Source organism: Lagenorhynchus albirostris, chromosome 2 (genome assembly GCF_949774975.1).
Source record: "Lagenorhynchus albirostris chromosome 2, mLagAlb1.1, whole genome shotgun sequence".
NCBI classification, from domain to species: Eukaryota; Metazoa; Chordata; class Mammalia; order Artiodactyla; family Delphinidae; genus Lagenorhynchus; species Lagenorhynchus albirostris.
Window position 1 is genome coordinate 21,561,508 of NC_083096.1, and position 17,851 is coordinate 21,579,358.

At 35.7% G+C, this 17,851-nt stretch overlaps 1 protein-coding gene across 2 annotated transcripts in view; it reads right to left on the reverse strand.

Annotated features, from left to right (window-relative positions):
- The window catches only part of NVL (nuclear VCP like), a 100,083-nt gene that overhangs the window by 45,243 nt on the left and 36,989 nt on the right, over positions 1 to 17,851 (reverse strand). The window contains exons 14-19 of one of the 2 annotated variants that reach the window (XR_009536347.1): positions 16,076 to 16,294; positions 15,077 to 15,181; positions 9,896 to 9,958; positions 5,177 to 5,296; positions 1,657 to 1,756; positions 255 to 316 (exon numbers count right to left, since the gene is read on the reverse strand). Coding sequence is in view for 1 of the 2 variants with exons in the window: in XM_060127581.1 (XP_059983564.1) it covers positions 1,657 to 1,756; positions 5,177 to 5,296; positions 9,896 to 9,958; positions 15,077 to 15,181; positions 16,076 to 16,294 (607 nt within the window). In the remaining variant the exon portion in view is untranslated. The remainder of the gene's footprint in view (positions 1 to 254; positions 317 to 1,656; positions 1,757 to 5,176; positions 5,297 to 9,895; positions 9,959 to 15,076; positions 15,182 to 16,075; positions 16,295 to 17,851) is intronic. The other variant, XM_060127581.1, reaches the window with a different exon arrangement.

Sequence of the window (17,851 nt, forward strand, 5' to 3'; positions counted from 1 at the left end):
AGCTTTGGGACAATACTGCCTATTAGGTGTTATTATCCTCATTTTATAGATGAGGAAGTACTGGTTAGCAAGATGAAGTAATACATGCCCAGGATTAATGTGGCATAATAAGGAATAAATACATTTGGTCTTTGCCCCTGGTTCCTGGCTAGAGCTTTCTGAGTAACAGGAGTGTCTTTGTTGTGCTAATGAGATGACTCAAGGTTGGCCCTGCAGATAACTTCAGGATGGGGCTGGTTACCAGAACAACTTACCATCTGATTAGAGGGTTGGAACTTGGAGCCAGACATCTGGGGAGGTAGGGCGGGGCTGGAGACTGAGTTCAATCACATGGCCAATGAGTCAGTCAATCATGGATACATAACAAAATCCCAATAAAAACTCTGGACATCAAACTTGAGGGAGATTCCTCGCTGATGAACACAGTGATGTCTCAGGAGGGTGATGTGCCCTGACTCCATGGAGAGAGGGCATGGAAGTTCTGCACTCCCTCTGAGACCTAGCCCTAAGTGTACCCTTTATAATAAACTGTAATTGTAAGTATAGTGCTTTTCTTCATTTTGTTAGTCTTTTTAGCAAATTAGTGAACCTGAAAGGGGTGACGGGAATCCCCAAGTTTGTAGCAGGCTGGTCAGAAGTGCGTGTGTCCTGGAGACACCACTTGCATCTGGTATCTGAAGTAGGGCAGTCTTGTAGACAACTGACCCCTTAACCTGCAGGTTCTGACATCAACTTCAGGTGGTTAGTGTCAGACCTGAATTATAATCTACTCAGTTGGTATACACTAGTTAGGGTTGAAAGAGAACAGTTAGTAAGATATGAAGAGCTAGAGCCAGGACTCAAACCCAGTTCTGCCTAACTCAGAGTATTTCTAATTCAAAGATAAGAGTCTAATTCGAACCTTTCGATTTTTCATTTTAAAATGAAATGGTATATAATTCATGAAGGTTTTAGTATCTGTACTAACTTACAAGAAAAATTACATCAGCTTGAAAACTGAAAAATCCATTTAAGCAATTAAAGTCCCAAGTCACTGCCAGTAGACATAGTTAACACAAATATCAATGCAGGAGCAGCTATGATACAGCGGCGCATATGGATGGCAAAGTATTAAACAATATGAAGAGAACTGAGGACCCAAAGTAAAAGCCACCTTCGGTACTTTTGAAGTTTTGAGACTTTTTCTAAATCCCTCACTAGTACTTAGGCTTTTTAACAATTTAAAAAAAATAGTTAAGTGCAGGTATATGGACATGCTTCCAGTATAAAACCTTAAAAACCTATCTTTAACCTTCAGATACACTGAAAAAGAGACCGGTTCTTGTCTCCTATAAGCTTGAGAGAAACCATGGGACATAAATTCTGATAATACTTTGTGGTCAAAAGTGTATGTTACAAGGGTTCTCTGCTAATAAGACAATTTTCTATGCACCAACACAGAAAAAAAATCTTACAGAATCCAAGCAATAATGTTATACTGTTTTTTTTTGTTTTTACTATAGCTTACATAAAAGCTTTCTAAGGTTTTATTCCAACTTATGAACCAAAAAGGGATATCCCAAACTTATTCTTCCTTTACTAGGACGTATATAAATTATACTGTTCGTAAACGCTGTAAGTTTTTAGACTCATCTGTTTTATATTCTTCTTTCTTACCTGGTCTGTTAGTGGCTGCCATAATAAAAACCTGCTGACGTGTTTCCAGACCATCCATCTCTGTAAGTAGCTGATTTACCACCCGGACACTTGCCCCTGTCTAAAAACAAATAAATACAGCTACATCAGCTCCCAATAAAAGAAAAATACATCACCAGTTTTTTTTTTCCATGCAAAATAATACATTTGCTAACTTGAATGAAAGCTTTTGTCAAAAGATGTAACAATTATTTCCTGAGAAGTCACTATATCTAAGCACTGTGCAAAACATATTCTCATCAGTGTGCTTCCCCAGCAATCCTGCTATCATCCACAATTCAGATGAGGAAACTGAGGCTTAGAGAGGCTATTTGTCCAAGGTCTCAAAGCTACATAAGGGTAGAGATGAAATTCAATCTCAGGCTTAGCTGATCCCACAGTCTTATGCCTCTGAGCTATCCAAAGATCTAAGAACTGAGAATTATATTCAATATCCTGTGATAAACCATAATGGAAATGAATATGAAAAAGAATATATATGTGTCTAACTGAATCAATTTGCGTACAGTAGAAATTAACACATTGTAAATCAATTATACTCCAATAAAATAAATTTTTAAAAAAAGATCTAATAGCCACAACGAATTTCCTTTTGGACAAATCTAGACTCAGCTTTTGAATGCCAGATCAGACTCCCCAGGATACTGGATATTCCAGAGCTTTCAGCTGGGACACTGAGGCCTTTTCTCTTTTCCTTGAAGCATGCAGTACAAAGTTAAACTACCTCAGGGCAATATCTAAGACGTTCAAGGAGTTGGTGAATTGGGGGATGTTTATCCCTTAAATGCAGAAATTTTTAAAATGCACAATGTAGGAAATGAGAAAAGTGGTGCTGTGTTTCTTTTTGTCATTAATTGCCTTTCTTCAACATAAATTTCATGTACAGAGGTGGTAATGAGTTTAACATACTGATTTCTCCAGAAAAAAAATTTGGTGCACCTTATTATCACCCCTTGGAGACACAGTATTAACCGTTAGGAGCTTAAAAGAATTATAATCAGGACTCAAAAAAATAAAGAAGTACTGGTTTTAAAAAAACAAACAAACAAAAAAAACCCAAAACACTGTCCTACCTAAGCAAGACAAAAACCTCACAATCAATTCAGGAAAAGGCTGACAGACTTTACTATATATAAAATTTTATATAATAAAAAAAGATAAGTGATAAAACTGGGAAAAATAGTACCAACACACATAATTGGACAATAGACTAATTTCCATCACATATAAAAAGCTCTTATAAATTAACAACAAAAAAAGGGGAAGATGGAACTTCCCTGGCGGTCCAGTGGTTAAGACTTTGCCTTCCAATGCAGGGGGTGTGGGTTCAATCCCTGGTGCGGGAGCTAAGATCCCACGTACCTTGGGGCCAAAAAACCAAAACATCAAACAGAAGCAATACTGTAACAAATTCAATAAATTGAGACTTTAAAAATGGTCCACATCCAAAAAAAAAAAAAAAAATCTTAAAAAAAGGGAGGGGAGGGAACATTTCATTTTCAGTGTATGTGCTGCCAAAGTGAGCACAGAAAAACATTTCAACAGCAAAAGGGTCAGAGACATGAATACTAAAATTTAACATCATGTTTTGCCAATAAAATTGAGAAAAATAAAAAGATGGGTATTACCCATTGTTGACAAAGGTGTAGAAAATGGTTATTTTTAGTTGGTAGGTGTATGTAACTGGTAGTTTTTGCAAAGAATGACTGTTTTAGCTTTCAAAATATTTGTATACATCTTCTACCCAGAAATTCTACTTCCAAAAGTCTCACATATTCCCACATGTGCACAAAAATATGTGATAAGAATGTTTAACACAGTTGTGTTTATAGGGGAAACAACTGGAAACAATGTAAATGTCCAAAACAGGGGAATTGTTGAATTAATTCTTCCCTATCCAGACTGTGGAATATTTATTCAATAGTTACAAAATAAGTTATTAAGTACATGGGTAAAGTGTCAGATAGAATGACCACATTTATATAAAAAAAATAAGTTTCAATCACACATGTTTTTAAGCTTATAGAAAAAGTTCTAGACCACAAATGCAAAACACTAAACTGTCAGCAGAAGTAACCTGCAAGAAGAGTAACAGGGAGGAGAACTGGAAGAAAGACTTGACTCTATACTTGTATTTATTTGCATTTTTCACAAGCATGTATTCATGAATAACTTGCATCATTAAAAAAAGAATATGTTCAATTTTAAAATATTTTCAGAATCCCCTTCAGGTGAAAATGTTAAAGCAAAACACATATATCTGATTACAGGGATGTGTGGTAGCTGACACCCAAGAGAGATAACCTAGAAGTTAGAAATGTAGTTCATAAGAATGCAGACTTCTCTGAGGGCAAGGAGTTGACTGGATATACCTCCTAATTTAAATTACCACTTGATAACAGAGAGATGCAAACCAATGAAATGGGCTATCAATGAACAAAGGGTTTAATTCACAGCAAAAGGGAATAAATAAAAAGGAGTAAATTTCAGAGCATACCATGCCCTCACCAGCTGGATATAGTGTGTAGGATTTTGCTCTGGATCCCACATTAGATTTTGGAACGTGACGGCCGGCAGGAGAACCCGGGAAGGATCTCTGCCCTGGCCACTGATATCACTATCAGAGATAAGACTGTAATAAGGATTTTCTGTGATATTGCTGACTGCTGGGTGAGCAAACAAAATTGCTATGATATAAAGCACACTTATCCTAGTCAAGTTTTGTTTTGCAACTTCGGAATGCTGGGAATTTTAAGCAAAACGAGGCACCTAATAAATGTTTCACAACCCAAGAACACACACAGAGTAACTACGTGAAAACAAATCACATAAGAAATATAATCATTTCCTCAATCATCTTGTAATAAATGTACTTACTACACAGTCTTTGCTATCCTCTTCAAAAGGTTATATATATATATTTAAAATATATTCTTTATATTATGCTTCACTATGATTCAAACAGCATTCCTGATAACTGTTTTCCAGGTAATCACTGTACCAAAATTTCTAAGAATGGTGACTCAGTGTAGTAATGCAAGTGGTCTTTAATGCCACGAATTTATATCTTCCCCAGATAGAAATGGTGCTGCGTCTTAAAGCATATCATCTGACCCTACTTTGAGTGCATGGTGTCTTAAATTATATTTTCTCCAAGAACTCTGAAGACAATCATACGATTACAAGGTAGGCTATCCAAAACTAATAATCATTTCCATTCCCAAAAACTCATTTGTGTGAATCAGATATGTGCAACCAAAATAATACACAGAAAGAAAAATGGATACAGAGGCTAATAAAAATACAATTGTTATCCCTAGGCCCTGTTTCAAATTACTAGGTTTCTTCACTTAAAGAGTCTCAGTGTTCTCAATGAATGACTTTATAAGAACTATTTGAACTTTACGTAACTTTGTAAGAACTTACAAAAGGTTTATGGTGCTTAAAAAAAAATCTGTAATCACCAAACTATGATACCTACCTCTCGGACTGATCTTCGAGGACATAAGGCATCCACTTCATCAAAGAATATCACACAGGGTGCTGAATTCTTGGCTCGCTGAAAAACCTGTCGCACAGCACGCTCGCTTTCACCAACATACTAGCCATATACAGAAAAGAAATAAAATGTAGAGATGTTTCAACTTTGGAGTCTGGGCCAAATTATAGTAGTACTAGTTTTAAATGACATTTATATGTCAGAGTCCAAAAAGTATTATGTCAAAAATAGCCAGTTATATGTGGTTCAACTTAATAAGATTAGCTATTACTTAAGCTTATTATAAATTTCCTCATTTATAAAATGAAGACTAAATAGAATGAAAGGTCTCCTCTAGCTCAAAAGAATTCCACAATTATATGGTATTTTAGAACGGATCAAAGCTTTATGCATATAAAATACCCAGCAGTAATCTTCATTAATTCAACAGTATTTTAAATGTGAACAAGACAATTTACTGTTCTACTGCCGTTTCTACACAAGTCATCTTGCTAAAGGAAGAGCTAACGGTCACACAACGTCAGAGGAGGCAAACTGAGCCAGTTAGACATCTACCAGGTTTCATAATGCATAATGTATGGTAAAATCAAAATACAAAGCAATTCACAAGCAGCTATAACATGAGGACTCATTAATATAAAAAGTTATATGTAAAAATACAGCTTTACTTTCAGCTAAGCATAAGAAATTGTTCTTGTAAAATTTCAAATTAGTTAACTAAGAAAAGCTTTGTTTCTCATAATAATACTGCTAAATAAGACAATCTGAAAATGTCTTTATGGTGCCAATTATATCATAAGGTTATTTTTATGTTATGACTATATGGTCATGATAAAGTAATTAAGGCATAGAATACATCACAGATGACAATGATTACTTTTATTTTCTATTTGAGTAGAACTTCTTTTCCTCAGATCTGTCCTGTAACTTTTCTTTGTACTTTTGCTTATTCTGCTTCTCTCACTTGAACTGCTTCTCCAACCTACCTCTAAAACAGCTCTTGCATTCTAGATCAAGATCACTAATCTTTCTTCCCACCACCCTCTCTTCTTTGCTCTTGCAGCACTTCCTACTATTATAACTTCTGAGCTATTCTACCTTCACTATATTACATCATAAAGTCCTTGGAAAGCAGAAGTCATGACAGTTTCAAATTTTTCTCTGATCATAACATCCTGCTCAGTGTACAAATACAGCAGATCTATTTAGTTTCCTGAAAAATCTAAATCAGCAAAAATTATATTTGGAATGCTGAAAAGACATTCAGTAGATATTTTTAAAGAAAAGGTATCAGGGGGTTGGGACAGAGAGTTTCAAACAGGGATGAAAGAGAAGAATCAATACAGCCGGCAAAGGGACTTTGGATATAGCTAACCAAAATGACTAAGTAAAAGGAAATTTAATTTAGGGGAAGGTAAACCTAAAGTTTCAAAAGGACAGATTAAAATCAATTCATCTTAAGAAATGTAACAATGATTAAAATTCCCACTACATTGGCCTTTAAGAACTATTTCAAGTAAGGATCCTATACTTATTATTTCTAATTCCTACTTGCCATCAGTTTTCAACCATTATAATCTGGCTTTTGCAAACATAATTATTGAAAATATTTTCCCTAAAGTCACTGGTGACATTCTAATTGCTAAACCCAGAGCCCTTCTTTCAATTTCTTTTCTATTGTATGGCTATATTGACAGGTGGAAAAAATTATCTTCCCTAGGTTTTCAGGCTTAGAAAGTCTTGGGCGTCCTCCACCTTCGGAACAGTCTCCTTTGCCAGCTTTTCCTTTCCTGGCCCGTAAATGTTGGTGTCTTCCAAGGTTCTGTCAGAGACCACCTTACAATACTACACAACCTTACCCATTCCCTAGGTTTTAGGTGCCATTTAGATTGATACTTACTCCCAAATCTCTTCAGAGCTCCAGATTCACATTTCCTATAGTTTGCTGAATCCCTCCAAATGGCTCTTTAAATCTAAAACGTCCTAGAGCAAACTCATTTTCTAACCCCAAGATGTCTATCTTCCTCATTAGATCACTTAATCTCTCAGAGTCATTCTGGACTCTTCCACAGAACTCTTCCCACATTTACCTCTAAAAAACAAACCAGATGACAATGAGATAAAATTTCATACTCATCAGACTGGCAAAAATGTAAGTAACTTTCATTCACTGCTGGTGAAAGTAAAACTCAATAAGAACCACTCTGGGAAAAAAGTGGGCAATACTTAATATTTTTGAAAGTGTATATACTGTAAGATACAGCAATTCTACTGCTGAGTACATACCCTAGGGTGAAAATATCTCACAAATATGCGTAAGGACATATGTATATAATGTTCAACCTAAACATGAATCAAGAAAAAAACTGATGTTTTTAAGCGACTTCCCTGGTGGCACAGTGGTTAAGACTCCGTGCTCCCAGTGCAGGGGGCCTGGGTTCCATCCCTGGTCAGGGAACTAGATCCCACATGCACGCTGCAACTAAGAGTTTGCATGCCACAACTAAGGAGCCGGCGAGCAGCAACTAAGGAGCCCGTCTGCCACAACTAACACCTGGTGCAACCAAATAAATAAATAAATAAATTTTTTTTTTAAAAAAACTGATTTTTTTAAAAGTGTGGTTATACTCATTCAATGGACTATTGCACAAAGAATTAATAACTAGAGGTAAATATATCAATAAAGATAAATATTACAAATATAATGTTCAACAAAAATAACAATAAAATCAAGTTACAAAAGAACACATACCATTTATATAAAGTGGCTTTGTTTTTGCTTTACCATTTATAAAAGGAGTTCCAAACATATAATAAAAGTAGATATAATACCTTAATAAACCCCAGATATACCCATCACCCTGCTTCATTATTATCAGCTCAATTCATGATCAACTTACTTTATCTATACTCTGTCCACTTTTCTTTCTACTTGGTATTTTGATGGAAAGCCCAGACATCATAACTTTATTTGTAAATATTTTATTGTCTCTAAAAGATAATGTTTTAAAAAATATATATATTTTAAAAATCCCATCATTTATAAATGTATTTATTTATGGCTGTGTTGGGTCTTCGTTGCTGTGTGCAGGCTTTCTCTAGTTGCGGCAAGCGGGGGCTACTCTTTGTTGTGGTGCGTGGGCTTCTCATTGTGGTGGCTTCTCTTGTTGCAGAGCACGGGCTCTAGGTGCATGGGCTGCAGTAGTTGTGGCATGTGGGCTCAGTAGTTGTGGCACACAGGGCTTAGTTGCTCTGTGGCACGTGGGATCTTCCCGGACCAGGGCTCGCATCTGTGTCCCCTGCATTGGCAGGCGGATTCTTAACCACTGAGCCACCAGGGAAGTCCAAAGATAATGGTTTTAACATAACTACATCATTATCACACTTAAAAGTTATTTTCTTAATATAAAGTGTCCAGTAGGTGTTCACATTTCCAATTCTCATAAACTTATTTTTTGAAACATGTAAAATAATACTACATGTTATTTAGGGATAAATATATAACATTTACAGTAAATGTAGACAGAAGTGTACAGAATTAATAAACACCAAATTCAGGATTATAGTAAATTCTATGGGAAAGAGAATTGAGGACGTGATTAGGGAAGGTTTGCAGGGGGCTTTGAGTATATATTGGTTTTTTTTTTTTAAGGCTGGATGTTAGATACATGGAGGGGTCATTATATTACTCTTTATAACTTGTTATATGCTTGAAATATTTCATAGTAAAATTTTAAAAATATTACACTCTTAAAAAAAAAGTTACACTCTGTTAGCTCTCTAATATGCTAAAGGTAACATTTTGACTCTAGCTTGGTATGAAGGCCCTGCACTGCCTGGCTATTACTTTTTTCCCAGCCTCACCCTTCACCCCCCATCAACCCCTTCCCCTCAGCGCTTATTTTGAGTACCTCCTCCACTAGAAAGCCAAAATGAAGTGTAAGAAGAGTCAAGATAAAAGTACAAATCCTTATTTTAGGAGCAAAGTAACATATTTAATAGGAAACAAAAAAAATTAGAGGGGGGATAAATTGAAAAAGCCTTTTAAAACAAATGATACCACTTTCATTTCTTCTTTGTTTGAATATTATGGAATGGCATTTTACTCTTCATAGGCATGAACAAGAAATAAGAAATTCAAAGTCTCTTAAATTTAAGATATAAGCTGCTTAAATGCAGAAAGAAGTTATTATATAGTAGTTTAGTGATTCCTTTCCCAAGTATTTTTATTTATTAATCCTTAACTCATTTGAGCTATACAACAACAGGACAAGGAAAGCAGATCAAATGTCAGCTCCACTATCCCCAAGCTGTTGGACATTGGCCAAGTTATACGACCCCTCCAAACTTAAGTTTCCTCATCTGTGAATCAGAGAAAAAAAACAATTTGCATCTCACAGGGTGTTGAAGAATAATATATATAAAGGGCTTGACAAATTCAGAGTTAACACTTTTAATGTTGACTATTTTGATTATTTCCATTTTGCTGGTGAGAAAACTTAGGCTTAGAGGTTAACAGACTTAATTAAGAAAGCATTTATACACAGTAAATAGTACAGCAGAGCAAAGCTCAATCTCTTCACTCCTATTGCAGTGATTTTACCAAAAAACTCAACTGTTTCAATGATCTGAGGACCCTGTAATTTGAATGACCATTACTTTTCCTAATCAAAAATAATGGCTAGTGCCACAACAACTTACCATATTTAGTAACTCAGGCCCCTTGACAGATATAAAATTTAACCCAGATTCATTTGCAACAGCCTAGTAAGAGAAAAAAGACACAAGACAAACATATAATAAAATAATAATAACAATAATTTGTGATAATGCAAGGACTTTTTGTGGTTTATACTCTAGTTTCCCCTTTTTATAGCTGCCTCTTTCTCAAGGAGAGGAGATAAATGGGAATAAAAAGAAAATCAAAGGAAGTAAATGTGAACCTAAAACTTTCCACAGACTAGAAATCAGACTAGAAATCAGATGGAAATGACTTGAAACATTTATGTAAATGTTTTGTTTACATAAACATGGTATATGTAAGTATATTTGTAGCCTTAGCTTAGAATCCTAGTGAAATCATAATCTCTGTATAAACAAATGCTGTGCCCAATGAAAGCAATCATTCATTCATTCATTCATAAACCAGAAGTCAAAAGCATCGGTACCAGTCTTTACAGTATTTACAGGTTATTTTGTTTAATAAATAAAGATTAAACTGCATGGCTGAAAGCCAAAGAGAATAACAAAGGAGAAATATATGGTTATATGTGTAGAAGAATACAAAAATTACACTGAGAATGTAGAGATGAAACCCGAATAAAATCACTCACAACTTCAAAATGATCAGGGAATAAAGTTCTTTCCTATTCTTAGAACCTGATATCTGAGCTCAAGATTTATGTTCAACACATTCCTCAGCATCTCCCCTTGGATTTTTTTTTTCTTTTTTTCATTTCGCATTTGGATCTCATAGGATTTTCAAATCTGTTGTTTCCAAAGCAGGACTCCTGAATTTCTCCCAACTCTCCCCAAATCCCACACCCCAAACTCTTTTTCTCCCTATCCCAGTAAATATATTTTCTAAGCCAAAACCAGTGTCTCCCCTTGATCTCTTGTCTTGTCAGTTCAGCCAATCCATCTGTAAGTTCTATTAGCTCTAATGCTAAAATGTAGGTGAGTCTGATACTTCCTATTTCTCCACTATACCACAATCCTCATCCAGACCAGCATCATCTACTGTCTGGACATGCAAAAAAACCAAACCAAACCAAACCAAAAAAACCCTAACTGGCTTCCTCTCTCTCTTTGCTTTCCTCCAATCCATTCTCCACTTAACTCAAAAATGTAAATGAAGGAGGGAGGGATAAACTGGGAGATTGGGGCTGACATATACACATTACTATATATAAAATAGATAACTAATAAGAACCTGCTGTATAGCACAGGGAACTCTACTCAATACTCTGTAATGGCCTATATGGGAAAAGAATCTAAAAAAAAAGAGTGGATATATATATATGTATAACTGATTCACTTTGCTGTACACCTGAAACTAACACAACACTGTAAATCAACTATAATCCAATAAAAGATTTTTTTTAAATGTAAATGAGATCATATAGTTTTACTATGTTTCTCATTTATTTTCAAGTACAAATTGAAATATTCACCATGGCTTGCAAGCCTATATTTTGTGACATGACAGTTTCTTCTTAGCCCAGCCCCTAGATCTTTCTCCGGTTCTAGAATTCACCAAGCCCTTTCCCACTTCAGGGATTTTGCAACTGCTGTTCCCTCTATCTGGAAGACTCTTCCCCTTCTTTCCCTGCCTCTTCATGTGGCTATCTAGTCCTTCAGGACTCTGTTAAATATCACCATCCCCTGAATACCAAACCTAAAATAGCCACAACAGTTTGTTTATTTCCATCATAACTTAGCTGAATCTGCAATTTTATTGTTTTGTTTACTGCCTGCCTCTTCAAGACAGACAATAAATTCCATTAGAGTAGGTGTCATGTTCACTAGTTTATCCCTAGCACCTTGCACAAGTTCTGGCAAAGTGTATGTAGCTCAACAAATACTGGTTGAATAAATGAATGCATGCAGGCGCTGCCAGGCAAAAACTGCTCAATATGTAGCTTATCCACATCTCGAAATCTCTGTCTTTCCGGCTGCCAATTTCTTAACTTTCCTACCTCTCACGTTCTAAGTAGAGTCAGGATACACATCTAATAAAGCATGATTCATCTACATTAGGTTTTCAACATCCATATGCGAGATAACTAAGATTTCACCCATTAAAACACCCAACAGAGTTCCTGAAATTATCAGAAATCTTTTGTCTTCTATTGATAAATGAAATACAGTGGATATAATTTAATTTTTTCATGGATATCATAATGAATCTTGTACTCAGTGTTAGGAGCTGTTTGCTTCCATACTATATAGTTGCAGATGACTAAATGATTTTTACTGTTCTCTTTCCAGTTTCCTTCTTATTAGTCACCAATTTTCAGTGTGTTGGCCCCCAGCAATCACATGCCTTTACTTGATGCTATTTATATAATATGTGCTTAGAAATTTTTCATTATGTTATTGTTATCATGAGTAAACAAAACAACCAAGGTCATCCAAAATCTTAATTTTATAACCAATTCTAGGTTGCCAGGTTCTGACTCATAAGTGGTTCCATAACTTTACTCCAGTAACACTTTGCTTCTGCCATTCCAGGATATTTTCTATTACTTCTAGATTCTAGGGCATGTAGTCATGAATCTCTTGAAGCATCCAATAAAAGTGTGAACTCTCTCCCTGGAAAAAATACATATACTCATAATATACTGCCTGGGCTCATGGATCCAGTGAGCTGTTGAAGTCCATCCATGGAGTCCTAGGTAAGATTCCCTGCTCTAAATGGTCAGATACCAGAAATCTGACTGAACAGAGAGGGACCAAAATGTTGGCAATTTGGGGAGGCGGCGGGTGGGAAGAAGAGGAAAAATGTGATCTATGATGCCTTAACATTATTTAGGGATTTCAAATGATCTAAGCTATTTCCTTTCTGCTGTGAGCAGAATTAGTCAAAGGCAGATATAACTAAAACACAAACAAACATTACAAGGCACTCAGGCAAGGGAAATGCATCCACCCAGTGAATTCACATATTAGCTTGCAGGACCTTCTTTCTGGCTACGATTTTCTAAAACTGTTGTGAAAAAACATAGACCAGCAACTGTGGTGTTCTCCTTTCCCTCCTTTGTTTCCAAACTCCTTTACAGCAATGCCTTGTAAGAGTACTGAAAGCATTAAGCAAGGAAATTTAGTAATATAAGTAAAAATGTTTTTAAAAAGGTACATGTATATTATATAGGTATATATATATACATGGGCAAATGGCACTGTGGATATTTGGTATTTACTGAGGAGCCGCAGATTATTCGGCTGCTGTGAAACTTATTAAAAATGCCATTAATTTTGATTTCTTATTTACAAGTAATCCAAATTTTTTTTTTTTTTTTTTTTTTTTGCGGTACGTGAGCCTCTCACTGTTGTGGCCTCTCCCATTGCGAAGCACAGGCTCCGGACGCGCAGGCTCAGCAGCCATGGCTCACGGGCCCAGCCGCTCCACGGCATGTGGGATCCTCCCGGACCAGGGCACGAACCCATGTCCCCTGCATCGGCAGGCGGACTCTCAACCACTGCGCCACCAGGGAAGCACGATCCAAATATTTTTAAAAGTCGATAAGGGTTAAGTAAATTATAGATGGAATATTATACAGACATTAAAAATGATGACTAATATGAGATACAGACAAGAAAAATGGTTCTAGTAAGCATGATTCCAAAGGAAAAAAATCACAAAAGACTAAGAAATTTGCCCACATAAATATGAAAAAAAAAACCCAAAACAAAAGTGTCAAAACTATGATCAATAAAGTAAGAATGCCAAAAACACTGACAAACTACAAATATAACAGATCTTACTATATGAAGAGTGATTATAAATAAGAAAATCACAAGCATGTTAAGAAAACAAAGGATACAGACAATTCATAAAGAAAAAAGCCAATAAACATATTATTTTTAAAAGCCCACTAGTAGCTTTTAAAACATAACTTAAAAACTGTAAGATAACCATTTTTACCTATTAGTCAAATATTAAAAACAATGTTAATGGCTATTGCTAATTTGGGGTGTTGGGGAAATGGATACTCATACCCTATATGGATGAAACTGGTACAGACTTTTTGGAAGACACTTTGGTAACGGATCAAGTGCAACTGGGTAATGGATCATTTTGATCGAGTGGTAATGGATCAAAAGCTTTAAATACATGCATTCTTTTTATTAAAAAATTATTTAGGAAAGCATTCTATTAAAATTACCCATCGAGGTACAAAAATGTAAGCACAGGACTGTTTCATGCAGTGTTGTTTTAATAGGGGAATCATTTCCGTAAATTATAGAGCATCTTTTTTTTTTTTGTGGTACACGGGCCTCTCACTGTCATGGCCTCTCCCGTTGCGGAGCACAGGCTCTGGACGCGCAGGCTCAGTGGCCATGGCTGACAGGCCCAGCCGCTCTGCGGCATGTGGGATCTTCCCGGACCGGGGCACGAACCCGTGTCCCCTGCATTGGCAGGCGGACTCTCAACCACTGCGCCACCAGGGGAGCCCAATTATAGAGCATCTTTATGGCAGAATACTATGCAGGCATTAAAAATACCAATGTGTATCTGCATATACTGACATGGGAAGATGTTCAAGAAATATTGATAAGTGAGAAATGCATGTTTAAAAACCTTATAGTTGTAAATGTATGTATAAAAGTTATTCATATTATCTTGATATATATGTACAAAAGAACATCTGGAAGGACTAACAACAAAATGAAACAGTGGTTACTAGTAGGCAATAGTGAGAGGATTATAAGTAATGCTTTTCCCTTTTGCTTATCTATATTTTCTATTGTAAAAAACTTATTTTTCAAAATAACATTTGTACTAAGGAACGTAAAATACTTAACATAAATAATAACTATATCAAAGCAGGAAACAAGGTCAGTTATAAACTACAACTATGCAATAATGTTCATTAAAAACTCAGAATATAATACACAGAAAACATGAAAATTTCTGTGTTAAAATCAATGGGGTTATGGTAGATTTAAAATTTTCTTTTCCAAATTTGCAGTGATATACCTTGTGTAATTAAAATTAAAGTGGGAAACTTTCCTGAAGAAAATTGTCAGTCTTTCCAAAATGAAATTCTAATAATATGAAAATATGCAAAAATATCTTACTGTAACATTTAAAGTTAAATCCATGTTATCCTAACTGATAGTAAGAAATAAAATACATGCAGTTGAATTATTCCATACCTTTGCCAGCAGAGTTTTCCCACAGCCAGGGGGACCAGCAAGGAGGACTCCAGCTGGAGTCTCCAACCCAAGAGCTTTGAACTGATCTGGGTTACGTACTGGTGCCTGGAAAAAACAATCCCAACATCAATCTGTTACAAATGTCCACTTTCTACTGCATATTCAAATCATCTTTAGATGCCTATTTTCAACACTGATTGTGAGGCCTGAAGATAAGAACAGTGCCTGGCACAGAGTGCTTACCTCTGTTTCAAGCATGAGGTAAGTGGTGATAAATTTAAAATCCCTGCTCTTGAAAAATTGAGGTAAGTGGTGATAAATTTAAAATCCCTGCTCTTGAAAAATTCATACTTAAATGTAAGTTCTGAAAACATTTTAGATACAGTATTTCAACATTTTAAACTCAATTTTTAGAAAACATAGATTTTCTAAATCTATAATCTAAATCTATAACCTAGATTTCTAGGTTATAAAGATTTTAAGCAATGGCCCCCTTTAAGAAATCAGAAGCAGCGGTACTCTGTGTAATCAAAAGCAAGAGACACCTGTTCACTATCATCTCCACGTATTTTCTCTTTCAGTAGTTACACACCTCTAAATGGATCATACATCATTAATGAACCATGAAATGATCAGGGAAGTGGAAAAGTAAGAGTAAATGAAAATCCAAAGTTCCACGGGCATTAAAACTGCTTTGACCCTTATGAGCGTGATCAAGTTCAGAAAGTATTTCTCAAATAATTTATTCTCCGTTAAAACCTAAAATGTTTTCTTTTCTTTTCTTCTTTAAACTCACTGCCATAGAATTCAAGCACAACCAAAAGAAAAAATCTAAAGCAGATCTCAGAAGAATGAAAAACCATCATTGGGGGCTTAATAATAATACAACAGATAAAAGAAAACATATAGTTAAGCCAATTTAGACATACAATCTAGTACACACGCATGGTCGTTTACCCATCACACACGCCAACAACAGTTAGCGGCAGATATACCTACCAATATTGCCATGGTGAGCTCCTCTCTAATGTCTTCCAGGGCACCAATATCTGCCCATGTCACATTAGGGACAGTGACAAAGCCTTCCCTTTTAGCAGAGGGTTGGACAGAGGATAGAGCAACAATGAAATCATTCAACTCAAGGCACAGCCCTTGCAGCTGCTCCTCTGAGAGGGGATCTTGGTTCCTCAGCAACCCCAAGAGCCTTTGCAATTCATCCTGAAAGGGAACAAATGAGGGGGAAAAAATGAAAAACCACAAAGTTTGTTGAAAACGTTATTGTTTGTACTTTAAAAAATTATTACTCCAATATTTCTGTAAACTACACGAACTTCTATGCATTAAAATAATTTTCTCTATTGACAGAGGTCACTTATTTTGCTCCAAATGGATTATTTGATTTAGTAAAGCAAAAATACATCGACTATCATCAACTATAGAAGAATGATTTTTATTTATTCTACTAGGGCTAGCTATAGCAAACATAAGCAGTTGGCAAATATTCATTTCAACAATCATGTTACTTCCATTCTTCATTTACAAATATTCATGAAACAGCTGAATTTTGATGAAATTAAAACAAAGTTACTCTGGCGGCAGTTTAATTTCATAATATGGCTCCGTGATAGTTTATCAACTAAACAGAAAGCAGGCAATTTTCCTAGTACGAATGAATCTTGAACTTCAAAGGCAGATTTCTTGCTTTGCGAGGAAAATGAAAGAACAGGTGTAGAAAGTAACTCTAAATAATTCAACTTATAAAAGCCTAATTTATATGCAATATTATAAAAGGAATGAGTTTACTATTATTTTTAACAGATATCATTGTGGTTCCAAATGAGTACGGAACAAACAAATGATCTGAAAACAAAAGACTTAGATCTAACCTGCTCTGGAAAGTAGAGGCCGTGTAGCCTCGGGCAAGTCACAATCTCTTAAGCTTAGTTTCTTTGATTATGAAATGGGAAAAGTAATGATATTTACTTAACAAAGTTATATGGAGCAAGTTATATAATATGTAAAAGCGCCCTGTGCCAGCTATAAAACGCTATATAAATGTTATACTGAGTTTTCATGACTCACAAAACTCAAAATTTTAACAGATCTTGGATAATAATGTCCCTCTCACATTCTCAGCACTGTCCTCCAGCACCATTTGCAGGTAGGGACAAGGATATGGTTGCATCAGCAGACTATCTTAGTATATCAAACCAAAAGGTAACCTGGAAATATAACAAAATGCCAATGTTCTCATAAGAGCTGGAAAACATTTTCTGTAAAGAATTAGAGTAAACACCAAAGGCTTTATGGGCCATGCGGTCTCTGCTGTATGGACGTCTATGCGAATTCAGCTGTGAAGTGTGAAAGTAGAAAAAGACTCCGTGTCAATAAAGGCGCATGGGGACCTCCCTGGTGGCACAGTGGTTAAGACTCTGCGCTTCAATACAGGGGGCCCGGGTTGGATCCTGGTCAGGGAACTAGATTCCACATGCCTGCCACAACTAAGAGTTCGCATGCCACAACTGAGGAGCCCGCGAGCCGCAATTAAGACCTGGCACAACCAAAAAAAAAAAAAATATATTAAAAAATAAAATAAAAAATAAAGGAGAATGGCTGTGCTCCAATATAACTTTAATTTACAAAAACAGGCAGTGAGCAGGTGGGCCATAGTCTGTCAACACCTGCTGTAGATTTCATAATCATTATTGCAAAAGGAATTTATTCAGAATCAACTGAAAAAAGTAAAACAACTTGTACTTTTGAAATTATAGACAC